General features: G+C 29.2%; 1 protein-coding gene across 4 annotated transcripts in view; it reads right to left on the bottom strand.

Moving 5' to 3' along the window:
- Positions 1-18,718, bottom strand: part of LOC117206303 (zinc finger protein 260-like) — a 35,452-nt gene extending 16,734 nt beyond the window's left edge. The window contains exons 1-8 of one of the 4 annotated variants that reach the window (XM_033445524.1): positions 18,222-18,717; positions 17,499-18,018; positions 8,495-8,756; positions 8,213-8,410; positions 7,059-7,226; positions 6,795-6,987; positions 6,457-6,720; positions 5,295-6,141 (exon numbers count right to left, since the gene is read on the bottom strand). In XM_033445524.1, the coding sequence (XP_033301415.1) occupies positions 6,130-6,141; positions 6,457-6,720; positions 6,795-6,987; positions 7,059-7,226; positions 8,213-8,410; positions 8,495-8,756; positions 17,499-18,018; positions 18,222-18,344 (1,740 nt within the window). In that variant the 5' untranslated portion in view covers positions 18,345-18,717 and the 3' untranslated portion in view covers positions 5,295-6,129. Of the gene's footprint in view, positions 1-5,294; positions 6,142-6,456; positions 6,721-6,794; positions 6,988-7,058; positions 7,227-8,212; positions 8,411-8,494; positions 8,757-17,498; positions 18,019-18,221 lie in introns of those variants that run through there. The other 3 variants (XM_033445522.1, XM_033445521.1, XM_033445525.1) reach the window with 3 other exon arrangements.
- Positions 18,719-19,131: the final 413 nt, after the last annotated feature.

Here is a 19,131-nt window from a genome sequence, read left to right as displayed (position 1 = left end):
ATTTTTAGTTTTCGGCCCGTACGAGATCCACAATGAAAGAGTTGATATTAGAGGTGTACAGATCGTCCCAAGTATCGGGATCCGAAACTTCGAGGCGGGCCGATAGAAATTCGAACAGAATCAGCCCCGATCTATGTAAATTCATGTTGCTCCAACTCCCAAAAGTTTTGGGATCCCAAGTCATGACTCGGGTACAAGCTTGAACGAACAGTCAAACTTTGGATCGGCTCGATAAGAGTCCAACTATTAAGAAGAGATAGATAGGAATGCTTCTTGCATGCTAATTTAACACTATAAAACATTGAATTTTTTGGTGAATCTGTGAAACAGCTACGTCCTTTACGGTTTCCATAATGTTTTAATATATTGAAAAGCTCAAAATTTTAGACAATTTTTTCCTGTACATATAACTCATAGTTTCGAAATATTCGCAAAAAATTATCAATGCCACTAGAGTAAATTGTGCTTATAATTGTACGTCCATAACAGCGTACGTGTTAGTATTGATTGCTGACCGCCCCTCTTTTTTTTATATAGTTTATATAAGCAAAGATTAAGCCATAAAGTGCTGTGCACAACTGCATATGTGAGACTGTAAGAAATATCTGCTATTATTTAATTAAAAATGAATATCATCAATCTATTGTGTGTTGGACTTGGGTTACTTTTTTCAATCCAACCGCCATGAGGCGTTCAGTAACGCTAGCGCAAACAATAACAATTTTTCTAGTTCGTAAAATAATATCAGTTATTTACCCCCTATTACTTTTATAATTAGTTTATTATCATTTTATGCAAGCGTTCCCGGTAGCCACACAGCGGGCGGATTGAAAAACCTACCCTAAAACCAAACCTAATATAGTGATGATATTCACTTTTATTTGAGGTATAACAAACTTTTCTTTCAGTCTCACATATGGAGTTGTGCAGAAGACGTTAAACTAAAAAAAACAGAAGAGGTTCAATCAGTGTATCTTTAGTTGTTTATATTTTTCTCTTTTTTATTTTAACTTTGTCGTCTATGTAAAGTTATTAAAGAATTTTACAATTAATTTAAAAATATTATCAAAATAAAAATAATCCTTCTTTCAAATTTTGAATCTGGTGTTTATTCATCTAAGGCTTATCATCACCATTTTTTATATATATTCTCTTAATAGTTTTATTTGGGGCTTTCAAACCAATTCCATCTGACCTTTGTCGAGTAGATGTAAATTTTGATCGGTTTCCACACCCCTCGAAAATGAGAATGAGAAACATTGAACGAGTATGAAATAGTCAAGGAATGTACTTTAAATTCGTTCAGATATAATCATGTTTAGTGTCACATTCATCAAAAAACATAAGCAATTTCATTGATGTATATGATGTCATAATTCTAAATTTAAAAGCATAAAAATTTTATTTTTTATAATCTGATGATTCAGTAGTACCTAGTAATGACTAGCAGTTAGAGATAACACGCTTGCTCTCTCCCAAGGAGCAGTTCTAAGAATTCATAGGGCAACTATAACCCTATGCCTACTAAGATAAAAATACATCTATTAATCGAGAATTATTACATATTATATACAGGGTGGTTGGTAACTGGTGGTACAAGCGGAAAGGGGGTGATCCTACGCGAAAAAAGAAGTCGAAAATATAGAATAAAAGTTTTTCGTTTGAGGCTTTGTTTTCGAGAAAATCGACTTTGAATTTTCGCTCGGTACGCGTGCACTTTATCACGTCTCGTTATAACGGATCTCACTGTAGATCGTTGTCTCGATGGATATTATCGCAGTTTAAGTTTGTTTTTGCCGTAACGGAAAATTAGGAATACATAATGAAATAATATGAAGTAATCATAAAGTTTATTATTACAAAAATTGCTGAAAATATTGCCCATTCTGCCGAACACATACTTCTGCTCTTCTAATTAAATTTGTATGAACACTTTCTAACGTATTCGATTGTTTTAAAGTATGAAAGGCTACAATAATCTTTTCTTTCAATTGCTCGCAACTTGCGATTTCTTTAGAATAGACAATTGATTTAATATGGCTCCATAAATAAAAGTCAAGCGGAGTTAAGTTAGGAGAGCGTGGTAGCCAAGCTATTGTTTCAGCACTACCAATCCAGCCTTGGTAATGTTGGTTTAAAAAATCTCTCACATGACGACTAAAATGTAGCGGTGCACCGTCTTGTTGAGAAATTAAACTTAATTCCGGTAATAATTCCGGTGTTTTGTAAGAAATCGAAATATGCTGCTGACGTTACATTTCCTTCGAAAAAATATAGCCCAATAATTAGATGTCCCATTATGCCAGCCCAGATGTTTACGTTCCATCTTACTTGAAAATGTGTTTCAAGAATAGAGTGAGGATTCTCATTTTGTCAATTATGCATGTTATGGACATTAAACATGCCGTCCCTTGTAAATTTCGCTTCATCGGTCCATAAAATTTTTAACAGAAATTCTGCATCGTTGGCATGCTGTTAAAGCAACCAGTGACAAAATGCCTTTCGCGAAATCTTATCATGAGGTATGAGTCCTTGTACTCTGGTGATATGATAAGCATGTAAGTTGTTTTTGTGTAGAATTCGAAGAATCGTGAAGCAACTAAGATTATACCGCAAAGAAAGGTTTCTTGCACTTATGTCAGGATGTCCCAAAACATCCTTTAGTATTTGCCCTTCAACATTTACACTAACGCGTCGTCAACGACCACCATGTCGTCTAAGTTTTTCAAAAGAACCATATTCGCCGAGCTGCTCTTTGAATAACACGTCTGTCAGGATGTCAACGATTGGGATACCGGTGTCTGTAATGATCAGCTGCGGTTGATGCGTTACCACCACACGCACCTAACGAAAGTATCATGTCCGTATATTCCCGATTGCTGTATGTAGACATGATGGTAGACTAATAGGTGCTGATAGTGGATAGCGATAAAAGTCGGATAGTAAGTTAATAGGTAGGAAAACACTTCGGTCACATTGGAAGTGTTCATCAACATAACGTCAATCGAGACAACGATCTACAGTGAGATCCGTTCTAACGAGACGTGATAAAGTGCACGCGTACCGAGCGAAAATTCAAAGTCGATTTTCTCGAAAACAAAGCCTCAAACGAAAAATTTTTATTCTATATTTTCGACTTCTTTTTTCGCGTAGAATCACCCCCTTTCCGCTTGTACCACCAGTTACCAACCACCCTATATATATATATTACGTATATTATTACAAATATATATGTAATATATAATACATATGCATATGTTACATATACATATTATATGCTATGGGTTACATATATATATATATCATATTACATACTATATATTACATATATATTACATATTATATTAGGTTAAGTAAAAAGTTCTGAGCGTTTTTCGCTAGATGTCTTTAGTGAGCCATATCTCACGATGTGCACATCGCATCGAGTCATAGTATACACCGATTTCAAGGTGATATTACGCATCAAAAAGGTTCTTTGTCAGTTTTGTGTTCGGTGAAGCCAGTTGTGTGTTACAGCGTTCGAAAATGGAGATAAAAAAAGAGAAAATTCGATACATTCTTCAGTACCACTACGACCAAGGTGAAAAGGCGGAGCAGGCGGCCAAAAAAATTTGTGCTGTTTATGGACCCAGTACAGTATCGAATGCAACAGCAAAGCGGTGGTTCCAACGATTCCGTTCTGGTAATATGGACGTCGAAGATGAGGCACGCTCTGGTAGGCCAATCGTCGAAAATGTGGATAAAATCATGGAAATCGTCGAGTCGGACCGGCATGTGAGCACTTATTCCATTGCCCAGGAACTGAAGATTAGCCAGAAAACCGTTTGGAACCATTTGCATAAGGCTGGTCTCAAGAAGAAGCTCGACGTATGGGTGCCACATGAATTGACGCAAAAGAACCTTTTGGACCGAATTGATGCCTGCGATTCTTTGTTGAGACGTAACGAAATCGACCCATTTTTGAAGCGGATGGTGACTGGCGATGAAAAATGGGTCACATACGAGAACAACAGCCGAAAAAGATCGTGGTCCAATCGCGGTGGGCCGGCCCAAACGATCGCCAAGCGTGGATTAACGGCCAAGAAGGTTTTATTGTGTGTTTGGTGGGATTGGAAGGGAATCATCCATTATGAGCTGCTCCCATCGGGGCAAACACTTAATTCGGACCTCTATTGTCAACAACTGACCAGACTGAAGCAGGCGATCGACCAGAAGCGGCCAGAATTGGCCAATAGGAAAGGTGTTGTGTTCCATCAAGACAACGCCAGGCCGCACACATCTTTAACGACGCGTCAGAAGCTCCGAGAGCTTGGCTGGGAGGTTCTATCGCATCCGCCGTACAGTCCAGACCTGGCACCAAGCGATTATCACCTTTTTAAGTTTTTGCAAAATTTTCTTGATGGTACAAAACTGGCCTCAAGAGAGGCTTGTGAAAATGAGCTGGTCAAGTTTTTTACCAATAGGGACGAGGACTTCTTCAACCGCGGAATTATGAAATTGCCTTCAAAATGGACAAAAGTAATCGAACAAAACGGCGCATATTTAATCTAAATCGAATAATCTTGACTATGTTAATTTCATCGTCGAAATAAAGCGAAAAAGCGCTCAGAACTTTTTACTTCACCTAATATAATATGTATATACATATTATATACTAAATATTACATATATATGTATGTGCGTGTATATATTTATATACCATCTATATCCTACATAGGAACAATATCTACTTCAAATGACAAATCACATAATTGATATGAGATTATTCATATCAGGGATGCAGCGGCATCCGCTTTCGAGTTAACTAGCAAAAGAATTAATCTGTATTTAGGAATAATATCCCTTTATCTTTATAATGATGTTCAGAAAAAGTGTTATTTTCAAATAGAGTTTAAATATGATAGTGAAAAGATGACATGTTGCTTCACTTTAATACATTTTCTAAAGCTTTAACACTAAAATATCTTTGGAAACTATCCAAAAGATAGAAATTAAATTAAATTTTTATTTGTTTAGTTTTTCAATTCAATTTTTAATTCTTGTATGATTTGTCAGTAAGTGGATATGTCTAAAATTTAGAATAAGTAGCGGATTTAAATTATTATCATTTAAATAAACTCATACTTTAACCCTTTGCACTCGAAGCCATCTTGGACGTTACCTACCAGCAATTCGACGCCACTTTATTGCGAAAACGTGAACCTAAGAATCAATATATTATATAGTATAACTTTGGAACCAAGTATTGTAATGATATTTGATTTACATGAATTTGTAGACGTTGAGGATCATATTTTTTGCCACAAAATGAAAATTTTATTTCTTATAATTTTCTACAGTATGATAAATTTTGAAGCAATTCGCAGTATGCACTGCAGATTGGTTTATACATGTTTCACAATAATAAGTTGTTTGACGTCTTCCACCCGGTGTTTTCCTATCAGAACAAACAATACAGTTCAGTTTTTTTTCTCCTACATTGGGAATATGTAATTTGTTGTTCAGTCTATTATCCGACAAAGATGTGAGTGGATATGTTTTTAATTCCCGAAAATTACCTCTCAACTGATTTATAAGACTTTTGACAAACTTGTAATGTCTCATTGATTTTTTATTTTTTCTTCCTTCTGAGGTAAATTAAGAAACCACAAAATTAAATTTATCAAAAGAATATTACTTTTTCGAATTCCTGACTTATTAATACAGGGATCTATCCGTAACGCTCGACGCTTCAATATGAACTGAGTTCAACTTTGAAAATCTTTTTGCCCAGTTTTAGACTTGTTTACTTATATCCTCAAATTTCACTATACAGTGCCAGGTATACTTGTATACCAACCTTTCTTCTACAACTCATCCTTAACGCTCTTTTTAAGTGGAGTAGAGACGCGCTCGAACCGTCGTGAATGCACTTCTCACGTTCTCTTCTGACGTAAAACCTACTGATATTTTCTTCATATATCTTGACAATTATACCATATTTTGATTTGCTTCCTTGTGCCATTTCAACAGAAAACTTCAGGGAAACATGCATTTCTCAGAAAGTTGCGGTGGAATGAGTTCATCCTTCGTAATCACTAATAAGCTTTGATATCCTCTCAGATAAGACATCCGAGTGGTATGTGAGACTTACGATGTCCCCTTTGAAAAGACATCCGAGTGCAAAGGGTTAAGAATTGAATTTCAAAATTTATAATGCTTATATCATAAAAACGAAACTTCAGACTACAAAATGGAATAAAAATCAAGGCTTAGTTTTTTTTTCTCATAATCCTTAATGTTTATAAATTGTTCAGGATACTCCATTAAAAATGTAATGAAATGTGTTGCACATTTATATCAATTTGTAATATCATTTTAAATTCATCTTTGAAATAAGTTTCATATGTTACATAATGCCACATATATTTTTATACTATGAACTATAATACTAGATCAAATACAATAATTCCTTACATGTACAGCTGATGATTCCATAGGGGATATAGAAAGTGAATGTTCTGAAGCATTTGAGTGATCTGCTTGTGACTGTTCTGATTGCTGCTCTGGTAATTGCTGCTGTGATTGTATCTGTTGAGATTGTGACAAATGCTTTGCATGAGATGTATTAATTCCATGCCTACGTTTCATATGCTTATTATAATTTGGCCAATTTGTAAAATGATGTTGACATTCTAAACAACTATATGGACGTTCGCCAGTATGTTGTCTTCTGTGTGTCTGAAAATAAATTTTAAAATGATATTACTTTTTGCTTTTTAAATAATACTGTATTAGTCATTTAATTAACTTACAGTTAATATTCCTTTAAATCGAAAACATTTACCGCAAAATTCACATGTAAATGGCATTGCACCAGTATGTATTCTGTGATGTTCCCTTAAGGTACCTTTTTCTCTAAAAGTTCTTCCACATACAGCACATTGATGTGGTTTAGCACCTGTATGAACTGTCTCATGTTTTTTCAACTGTAGTGGTGTTTTGAAACTGCAAATAACATTAAATATGTAAACATAGTTACAAGTAAGTTATAAATTACATTTTTTTAATAAACATACGCTTTTGAGCATTGACTGCAATTATATGGCTTATCTGCAGAGTGAGTTAAAAAATGAGCTTCTAGATTTCCTTTTTGAATAAAGCTCTTGCCACACTGATCACATGTAAAATTTCTAACACCAGAATGGATACGTTTATGTGTGACTAAATTTGGTTTTGTTGAAAATCTGAAAAACTTCTTTTATTACTCGCATACTACTTAAACTTTACTTATATATCACCCAAGTATAATGCTAAAATTCATGAGGTACTAAAATTATAATCTTGAAGTTTAAGGCCATACTTTTTTTTATTGTATTCTCACAAAAAGGATAATATGTATTACAATAAAAAATAATTTGGTATTTTCAGCTTAATTAACTCTTGGACTGACAATATTTACAATATTATTATTCATATTTTGTCAGCTTACTTTTATTAAAGCAATTCGGAAGATGAAAATTTAGACAAGTTTATGTACATTCAAGAATTAAAATATAGAATAAAGCAACTCCTTTCAAATGTAAGCTTCAATCAACATCAAAACTTTGTGAAAAATTTCATTATGGTTATAAAAATCAGATTATAAGAATATTTACAGCATAATGGTTGCAACATAAAAGCATTTATATGGACAAGTTCATAAAGAAATATTCCTAAGAATAATTATTTTATACATTTGAAAGAGATATAAAAGCTGAAGAAATTAAATATATTGTAAATATAATATTGAATTTCTAAAATAGTCACATCAGAAAAACTTGTGTAATGCTAAAATAATATTTAAGATAATATCAGATTATGACACATGGCTTTTTTGATATTTCTTCTTAAAATTTAGACTTGAATTCTAAAATTAAAGTCAATTTTACAATGTACTTCTTTAGCAAATCTTCATTAATTTAGAGATGTTGATTGAGTCAATCATAATCTGTGTAATATTTTAGTATAGTACATAGGAGATATTTTTAACAAAATAAAATATGAAATTATCAAATGACATATTTTAATCAGTACTTATAAATATTCACAATATAAACTATAAACGTGTGCGTGCGCGCATACACATACAAAGAATATACATTATAAAGTGATATACAAATAAATAAATTTATATCAATAAACAAAAACAAAATTAATATATATATACATATGTATATATATAAAGTTATACCTTTTGTCACACTGATCACATGGAAATCTATTTTTCATAGTATCTGGTAAATGACACCGACTATGAATATATAATGCACTTTGTTGTTTAAATGCTTTCCCACAGGTTTGGCATACATGAGATCGTTCCTTACTATGAATTGCTTTATGAGAATCTAACACCTTTTTATGTACAAATGATTTTCCACAATCTTCACAACTTTATAACATATATTAAATAGTTTCATTAGAAGATTATGTATATTAAACAGTTTATACATAACTTAATAAACCTGAATTTTACCTGAATTTTGTCTTGTTTTTGTGTCGTTTGACATGAGTAAGAAAACCATAATATTTATCATAAACTTTACAACATAAAACACACATATATTTTGCTTGTTGATTGTGAATAGTTTCATGATGTTCTTCTAACTTTTCTAAACTAGGCAATTTATCATTACAATCAGTGCAAAGCCATGGATACCTATTTAAACTTTCTTCTCTTTTGCGTTTTAATATTTCTACTGTATGTGCTTCTATAATTTCTAAGTCTGTATCAGTACCTATATTTAAAAATTACAGTATAAATATAATTTTTCCAATATACTGTCTGATATAATTAACATAACTTTTCAGTATAGACATACACAATTAGAACTTCACTTAAGCATATATTAAAATATACATGATACGAATTACTATTTAGTAAAAATAATATATAAAAAATTCGGGACTTAAATATTAGTACATATTAAAGTAACAAAAAAACATCAGAGACTGACACCATATCTTCAATTATTCATTAGACCAATTTAAGAATTTTGCTGTATTTTCTTCGTGTAATTTTTTTACTATATACAGGAAATTAGCCTTTTCATCCAAATCACGCCTTCTATTTAACTGCTCATATAATACACAAGGTATCAAAAAATTATACCGTTTCTAAAGACTTATAAATCTGTGTGAAAAACGGCATTTAATTTCGTTCAAATGAAAAGGACTTTTATTGATAGATGTAATTATTGTAAATATTGTGTCTAATATTGTCGTTTTAGTTTTGTGTATTTCATGGGTTGGTTGTTATTTCTGCCATTAATTACAAGGTTTATAAAAATTGTAATAACATTAGTTTCATCTATACATTGTACACAATATTTTTTTATAAAATAAAACACATCAGTTCATTACAATCATATGATAGATAGAGTATTTACTGTTATCTATTATTCTTTTATACTATATTTACCACTTATAGGTCCAGTATTGACACTGTGAGTGAGAAGATGCTAGAAATACAGAAATAGCAATTGGAAATGATATAAGTATAAAATCGAAGGCAGTTATATGTTATAATACTCTCTATTCTATAATACTCAACTCTATTTATCTGAAGCATATAACTGTACTTCATATAATAGGAGCTGACCAATTTTCCTCATTTATTGTTTTTTGTTGATATGACAGAAGCTTGTGTTCAGATACGTGAATTCGACTAACAAGAGTTAATTAAGCATTATTAGGCAAATAATTAGGCATTAACTAAAATTTCGTTCCAATAAATGAAGATTATATAAATGGAGATTTCTGTACTAATATTTCAATAGAGTAGAAAAAAGACTGTTTTCATCTCTTTATTTTATTTTAGAAAAATCAAGTAATATAGGCAATTCGAACCTAAAGTAAAGAAAGATTTATTCAAATTCTAATGTTCATTAGCGACATTTTTTGCTTCGAAATCTGGCAAATTAATGATCAACTGCTCTAAAACTTCATTTATAGAAGTATTCTTGACAAATATAAGATCTTGAACATTGCTACTAGATTCATGAAATGAATGCTGTCCAAGATTCTTACACCTTTTCCTACAAGAAAAAGAGATATTTTTTCTCATGATATTAAAGAAACAATGATAGAAAAAGTACCGCCTCCAGACTCTGGCCTTACATGTTCTCAGTTTTGGAAATATTCCATATGGAAATATTGTGTGAGAACTTTGTCCGTTCAAGTCATTTTACTGAATTATAATATTATAAAACTATAATCTCTTATATGTAATCAGCTTTTCTCTTCTAGATTTTAGAATTCATTTAAACATTCGTGGCATAAAAGTGGATATCTAGAGAAAGGAACCTTTCATTCCCAAAATCTGATAGATTGTTGTTTTACAATGCAGGATGATAAAACTCATTGGTGAAATGTATGAGGAGGATTTTTACTTCGATATGCTTGGCATATAAAGAGTATTTATATTTCAAGCATGTTTTCTCAGAACATCGCTATTGTAACAATTACATTGAATAAACTTACTGTTATCGTTTTATATATAATTATACTATATATATATAATATAAATAAATAAATAAATAAATAAATATATTTATAAACACTGGAGTACTAATTATATATAAATAAATAAATAAATATATTTATTTATAATTAGTACTCCAGTGTTTCGAAATATATATATATTTCTTTTTGAAATAACTAAATTAATTGAAACGACAGGCAGTATACGAAATGCACAAAATAAGAGTAACCATATTATGGATGGAATAGTTACGATAATTACATATTGTTGGACATCGCTGAACTGAGGATAAATAAAAGCCCTTACTCATCTGAAAAAGATTAAAATATCTCAAAAAAAAGGAGAGGTGGAATTTAATTTTCTTAAACAACTGATTTATTTCGAAACATTTTCACACAGATCAATAGATCTTTAGAAAGGTCTCTTGTCCTCTTTTTAAAAATGCAGCAAAATTTTTAAGTTCGGCTAATGACAATTATGCACAGTTTTAGCAAAATCTGCATGCGTTAGTTACCGATGTTTCATTTTAAATAAATAAAGCTTTAATAGAACCCTATAATTCAATAATTCTTTAATTAAATATAAGAAAGTTACGGAAGTACAGGGACCAGCTGAATAACATGTACAAGCGAGCATGAAATGATCTCTTATGAAAAAATAAGGAAAAAATATAGAACGAAAATTTTTCATATGACGTTTACGAAAAAAAGGAGTCTAAAAATTGAATAATATTTGAAGATTAATTCCGTTAATTCCAGACTGGACAGGAGTAAATAGTCAACAGGAAATTATTCAACATGTGAGAGTAAGTTGGAAATGTATAATAAAATTTATTCACAAAATGCGTTGTTTTTCAGAAAAATAAATTTGAAAATTGATCATACGCGTATATTCTTAACTAAACATATCCAAACTCTATTTTCTCGAAAATAAAGCCTTAAATGAAAAAATTTTATTGCGCATTTTTTACTTACTTTCGCATGTAGAATTATTTTTTTGTAATCAGTCGATAATTAATCAAATTCAAGCATACCTGACAAATTTTTAAACTCGATTTTCTCGAAAACTAACCGCAGACGGAAAAATTTTATTCTATACTTTCTTTTTACTGTTTTATAACTAGTCACCTTATATTCGCTTGTACATGTTATTTGACCGATGACATGTATGATAGATTCTGGATATCTGCGACATTTGCAATATTTGCAATTCTGTAAGAAGATATTAAGCACAGATGCTAGTAAAAGAAAACTGTGGCAAAAATTTTTAGGTAATCCTCTGTTTTCATATTTCATGCGATACGTTAAAACCGAAATGTCAGTTACATTATTATAGTAGTGTTTTATAAAATTATTTTAACTTAAAAACTATGTTTATTGATGATTCTTTAGTCTATTTAAATACTATTTATCATATAAATTCTCAACTCTTTTTGCAATCCTTGTTCAATAATGTGAAGACACGCGATAAATTGAAATAAATAATATAGATATACATATAAGTATTATATAACAAATAATAGAAATGCTATTATAAAATGTTGTAAAACGCAATGTGGTAAATAATGTATGACATATATGTTTTCAGTATATTCCTGATTATTCTGTTCCATTCAATCGGCCACAACTTTATCGAGATGAAAACAATTAGCTACCATTCTTTTATATTCTTAATTCGTAATGAAATATTCCAGTAAGTTCAGTTAAAGCGGACACACTACATATGTAAATGATGTAAACATTATAGATATATATGCACACTTTTTTTAATTAATGCTGGATAATTGATAATTGTTTCGTTGTGACTACTAATATTATGAAAAAATATTTGAACAAAAGTTATTCAATACTCAATTGGAAATAAATTACGGTAATAAAGGTTACCAAGAAAAGGTTATTCAATAAAAATTCAAATTTGACTAAGTAAGATCGAAACGAATACACAATATCATACACAGTTGCCTTCCTCCAATTAAAAAAATCAGCTTGAAGTGTGATAAATTTTTTGTTGCATCGAACCGTATATCAGTTTCTATATGTTTCCAATTCACCGTCTTGCGTGATTTCTTTTATAATCACCATATAACATATCAACTTCATGGAATTAAAAAAATATTTCATTCCTGTAGTAGATAGACATATTAAGATTCGTTTATATATATTTCCTTATTTTTTTATATTATTATATTTATCTATATTTCGTTTATATCAAACTGACAAGTTCAAAACGCACTTACTGTAACAATACAAATATATACCATGAGTACGAGACTCAATTTATGACAAGTATTATCATTTATGTTCAGAAAGCTTACTGAATATTTTCATATTTATATGATTATATTTGATTTACACATTAATAAGGAAATTTATTATACAGGGTAATAAGGTAATTTATTATACAACAGTTTGATTTAACAAGAAAAAATAAGATGAAAATATAGAATAGAACTTTTTCATATAACGCTCCGTTTCCGAGAAGATTTAGTATAAATATTTGACAAGTATAACTAAATTAGACTGAACAAGAGTAAGAATTAAACTATAAATAAACCAAAAATGTACAAAAGACTCTTTCTAACATGCGTTGTTTTCGAGAAAAATGGATTTGAAAATGTATCATGCGCGTGTATCAAACCAGTATTTAATTGAACATATTCAAACTTTATTTGCTTGAAAATAAGGCCTTAAACGTTTTTGACTTATCTTCATACGTATAATAACCACCTGCTGATGTTGATAAATTTTCAAAAAAATTTTCTCTATTCTCAACTTATCTTTTTGGGGCGAACTACCCTGTATCCACTAGAACTACTCACCAGTTGCTGATCACCATGTATTTTAAGTTGATTTTTATTAAGAAATTATTGGGAAACAGCAACTGTTTATGGCATCGCTGAATTTGTATAAGTGTCAATTTTGACACTGCATAAAAAGCAATATATGGTGTCATTTAAGAATGTCATGATGATCTTGATTTTTTATTCAATACAACATTTTTTTGATATTATTATTGCAATTTTTTGCCAAATGAATACTAATTACTTTATTATTCTTTTCGTCACATTAGCGGAAATGCTTGAAAAATCGTACCAACCATTACAGAGAACAGACTGTATACTTTCGGATGAACCGACCATTTATTTATTTGATCATAAATCATAAGTCTGACACATAGGAGTCGGTTAGACAGAAGTCCACTACAAAACAAAAAAGTAGGGACTTTTAACATTTTTAAATCATTCTTTTCTAAGAATATTATTTGAAAATCTTATTTCAAGAAATTCTTATTTAATGAATATTATTTGAAATTACTTGAAAATCTCTATATATGACTTCTATGTAAAATATTTTTCTCATCATTATATTAAATACATTAAATAATATTTGCGATTATTTGTGTAGTTATGACTGAGCACAGATATTCATAATAAGAATAAATTGTCTTTATATATTCATTTAATTTCAAAATAAATTATAAAAATTAAATTAATATTTCTAACGTTTTTTTAACAGTACATTTATTAAAAATTATACTGTTTTATATATCAAGAAACAATACATGCAGGCCAATCAGATTATATATATAAAATTCGCAAAATGATTTTCGTTGTGTACTTTGTACTAATGCTTTTCTAATATTCATCTCTTTAAGTTATTTGCATCTATCAACAAAATAACATAAACGATAGATTTAAGGTGGTTTCATAAGAAATCTAAAGATCGCATGTTGCCCAAACACCCTTTAATAATTGCAAAATTACGAGCTGGAGCTCGGTCTTAATGAAAATACATATCCGTGGTGACGAATAACGTTTCCCAATAATCTTAAAAATGTATATGTAAAGTTCAGGTTATTTTCATTTAAAGTATTGTTGTAAAGATGAACGCCTAATAATATGTTAGTCTTGACCTTGAATTTTAAGGTCAATTTTTTTACTTGCATCGTATTCTATTCATTACGGGGACTAAACTTATTAAAAGAACCATGGGTTACAACTCAGCTGTTCTCCTAAAAAAATGATGTTAAAGTTGTACTTACACTTATATTGACAGTATTTACAATGTTTACATTTCGTCCCTTTGGTTCACTGTTTTATCTGCAGTTTGTAAATCGAAAAAATTGAGTTGGAAGTTTATGAAGTTTAAATTGTTTTATGAAGTTAGGATTAAAAAAACTTAAAAGAATATTTGTTGCTTTCTAAGTAGAATTTTCATCATATAATCATAGATTTATATTCTTTATACGAATGAGACATATATACATGAACTGATTAAGTACATTTTTTTGAAAAATGGAGTTACAACAATTAAAATTTAGGATGACAGTAAGATGACATTAGGATGAAAGTAAATAGCATTGTATTAATGAGGAAACAGGAAATATTCTTTAACACATGAAATACCTCGCTTTCAATAAAGTGAAATACCTAACTTCATGATTTCAAATTATTACAAAATTACTTGCTGCATAAAGACTTCCAACAAGAGCTCAATGGTGCCAAAGAAGCGATTTGATATTATTAGACTTTTGCAGCTGAGGGCGTGAAAGACTACTAAGACACTAAGTGGGCTTTACCAAAAATGTTTATACACCCTGCACATTATTCTACAACGTTATAGTTCACTTTCGTTTAATAATTGCGCAATTAAAGACTTAAAACATATGTATCTATGTAATTCCAAAATTTTATATACAGAATCTATTGAAATATTACATAACGTAGTTACTTTCTGCATTAAAATAAACGGATTTTCTTCAAAATGCAAAAAAAAAATTGTTTATTTTAGTATCTATGTTGCTTTTTCGAATGTATGGTTTCTTCCTACAAATACTTCCATCTTAGTATGGTTTTCGATTGAAATTGCTTATCATTAAGATAGAATCTATGTGAATGTTTTTTTGTATATAGTAATGAATTAGTTGTTCTATTCTTATTTGATTTATAATAAATACACAATATATCCATTTTATCTTCAGTTACATAATGATACACTGTGTGCAACAATGATTTAATTAATAAGTAAGACAAATACAAATAATACTTTTAATAATAAACAGAAAATGAATTCAACACAATTGTTACACATTACTTTTTTTTATATGGGTTTTAACTATGAATATTTGCAATATATCAACAATCATATATATAGGTATATATAGGTTGTATTTGTCTAATTTCCATGAATATATAAACAACAATGAAATAATCTGATTATTGATTGGACTACATGTGCAATTAAAAGTGCTTTTTAATACAAAGAATTTCATTCTTAAAATACAATTTTATAACTTTATCTAATAAATGTAGCACTACAAAATATTTTATTAATTTTCGTATTTTAATAAACTTGAACTCAATTATGTTGCAGACTATCGGTTTGTTTCAATAATCACCTTCATATAACATAATAATATTATACATACATTAATAATCATTTTATTATTATGTGGAGACCATAAACAATTTAAAAATATATTCCAGCTATCATATTGTAAAATAGTAAAAGTTTATCTTTCTTCATCTTAATCGTAAATGTCTCTCTTTTAACCAACTATGAGAAAGATGCTGGGAGTTAAAATAGTGTGAATATCCTGTGTATATATGTATATATTCAAAACTTTTTGGTAAACAATAAATAATTTAGAGATATTATATGTGTCAAATAGAAATTACACTTCTTTGGTGTCGTTTTCAAACATGTATAGTATTATGAACTGTTTTCTTAGAGACTACTGTAAAGAGAGATATTGACTTTACTTGTTTTTACTTCAGTGGATTGCATGGGTTAATCGTTAATATGCAAATAAACTTTTCCAGAGTAACTATTAGAGTGACTAGTATGGTAGAAGAGGTAGAAGACCTCTAATAAAATGTAACTACTCTGTAATGAAACACACCTAAAATGAGAAGTATTTATCTTAAATGAAATGTGATATTAATTTTTATTTAACAGAATAATTATTATCCTAATGGATAGTATTTATTTGAAGCATTCTTTTACATTCTCTATAAACAAAGTCGTATAGTGAAAAACAAAATTGGATTCTAAGTACAATTATAAGCAATTATTTTAATTATTTTGATTCCATTTACAAGCATGTTCTTCTATTTGCTTTGTAACTGAGAGGTCTTTGAAAAATTGAATATGAATCAATCATCCTCCTTCATCATCATTCTTTGAAAATGAATAAGGTTAGTCTTGTTTAAATCTTCCAGACAAGTAAACAAACAGTTCTGTTCAATTAATAGGATTATGTAAAGCACAAAACTTTGTATAAACAATGAAGAAAATATGAAGTATGTATGAATGGAAACAAAATAATAACGAAGGAAATATAAAAGTAGGAATACATATAGTATATCTATCAATTACTTCATTAACTGTTCTTAAATGTTTAAACCAGTATTTATGAAAAACCTACTAATTGTTTACAAGACCAAAGGCATCATTTTGGATATTTAATAGAATGATTCTCAATGTAAAATGTGTTTTGTTTTCCTTTCCTCTTTTCACATAAAGTTTCTCTTTAGATAAGCATCTTTTGTCAAAACTTTTTAATTATTAGAATTTATCAGTATGAAAGAAAATGTTTCAAGTAAATGTTATTCAGTCTAATAAAAACTATCCATAAATGGCAAGAAATTAACGCCTTATTCTGCTTAATATAAATAAGGGGATTCATTTTGTTTCACCAGTAGACATCCTAGAAAAATGTATTACCATTATACCATTATCTACCACAATCTATTTAATTAAAAAAAATAATGTTTATATCTATAAGTTTTTGTAAGCAGACGATGGTTTTTGAGTATATGTTTTAGATCCTTGTAACTTTGGTTATACTTGTATTAATATTAATATTTTTATTAAAATCATTAATATCTACTTTCATTCATCTTACTATAAGGTAATAAATTTTTAAGATATTTTAAAGTCTTTATAGATAGTTTTTATACGTGTATATTACTTGCTATTATAATGATTATATTTACCTGTCATATAATTATCTGGAATTTTAATATTTGTTTTCATATCTATATTTTTATGTTCTTTTTTTAAATCAGCACTTATGTATACGTCTGGGTCCTCCATTTTTTGACTTTTTCGTTTTAATTTTTTTCTAGTTTGTTTAAGCGGCGTTTTTTTAAATTGAATTTTACATTTTTTTTGTTTCACATTATCTTGAGGTTCTTCATTTTCATATTTTTGATGGCTATCATTTTTATTTTCTTCAATAAAGTAATTACGTGAAGCATTAGATGTATCATGTATATAATTTGATAAATGACATTCAACAATTCCTTCGCCAATTTCTTCTTTTGGAAATGCAATAGTTTTATCAATATAATTTATATTTGATTCTAATGATTGTGGCTCAACTTTAGGATCTAGAAGTAATTGTCTTAAAGACACTTGCGCTTGATTGGTTTTCTCAAAAAATTCACTACACTGATTCAATAAAATACAACAATCTATACAAACTGTAAGTGGTAATCCATCATTAGTTAATACCTGTAAGCAGTATTTTAGTTTAAATATTACTACAATATACATATATATTCGTAAATATAGACATTAATCCAATAATACTAAAACGTAATATCAGATTAAAAGTCGAAAGAAATTATATTTCATTAGGATAAACAAAAAAATAGAAAGAATTATTAAATTTATTGCATTAAAAAGAATTATAAAAAAAAGGGAGCTATTTTTACCTGAATTTGTAAACATTTAGCAATTTTAGCTTCTATGGCTAATTTTTGTCCTTCTGCTTCGTAAATTCCAATAAAATTCTCTTTGGTTTCGGCGCAGAGCCGGCAAAGTTCTGACTCTGTCATGATTCACAAACAAAATTCGAGAACAAGTTCCGCAATACAGTACATTGTCAAACAAACAATTAATGCAATCACATCATCTCACATTTATATTGTAATATGTGATAAATAGAAAATTGTGAACGCCAAAAAGGATAGTGGACATATTGTTTCTTTGCACAAGAAAAACAAGTTATTTTGTAATACACGTACAGAGTTTGTTAGTTAATTACATTTATGGAGAATCATAACAAATTTTTATGAAATAATTTAATCGGTGTGTGTAATAGATTGTTCATTACATTATATATGAATGAAGTACACAGTTGTTTCATTACATTCCTTGAAAAAAAGTACATTTGTATATATAAGCGTGTTTATAGCATTGCTAGGGATTTTAAGGTCGTACCACACGTCAATATATAAAATTTCGATCACTGGTCAATCCTAATATTTTATCTTATAGATTTCTTTCTGAGGGCTGTGAATGATACATATTTGTAACAATATTCTAAGCTTATACTATGTATTTTTATATATTAATAAAATATATAACGTTTTTTTCATACTATGTGGGCAATACATATATATATAAATACATATAGGTACATATTAACCTTATTTTCTCCATGTAAAAAATATTTTTAATTCTTTTTATGCACCTATAATATATTCTATGTCTATTAAGGATGTGCGAAATCACCAACAATGATTTATCACATCGATCGCGATTTTTATATTTTGAGTGAATTTACTCATTGTGATCGTAATTCACGACCTTGAGTGAATTATTTTTTATGAAATACTGCAA

Source organism: Bombus bifarius, unplaced genomic scaffold (genome assembly GCF_011952205.1).
Source record: "Bombus bifarius isolate JDL3187 unplaced genomic scaffold, Bbif_JDL3187 scf7180000008004, whole genome shotgun sequence".
In the NCBI taxonomy this organism is placed as follows: domain Eukaryota; kingdom Metazoa; phylum Arthropoda; class Insecta; order Hymenoptera; family Apidae; genus Bombus; species Bombus bifarius.
This window is presented reverse-complemented; position numbering and strand designations above follow the sequence as displayed.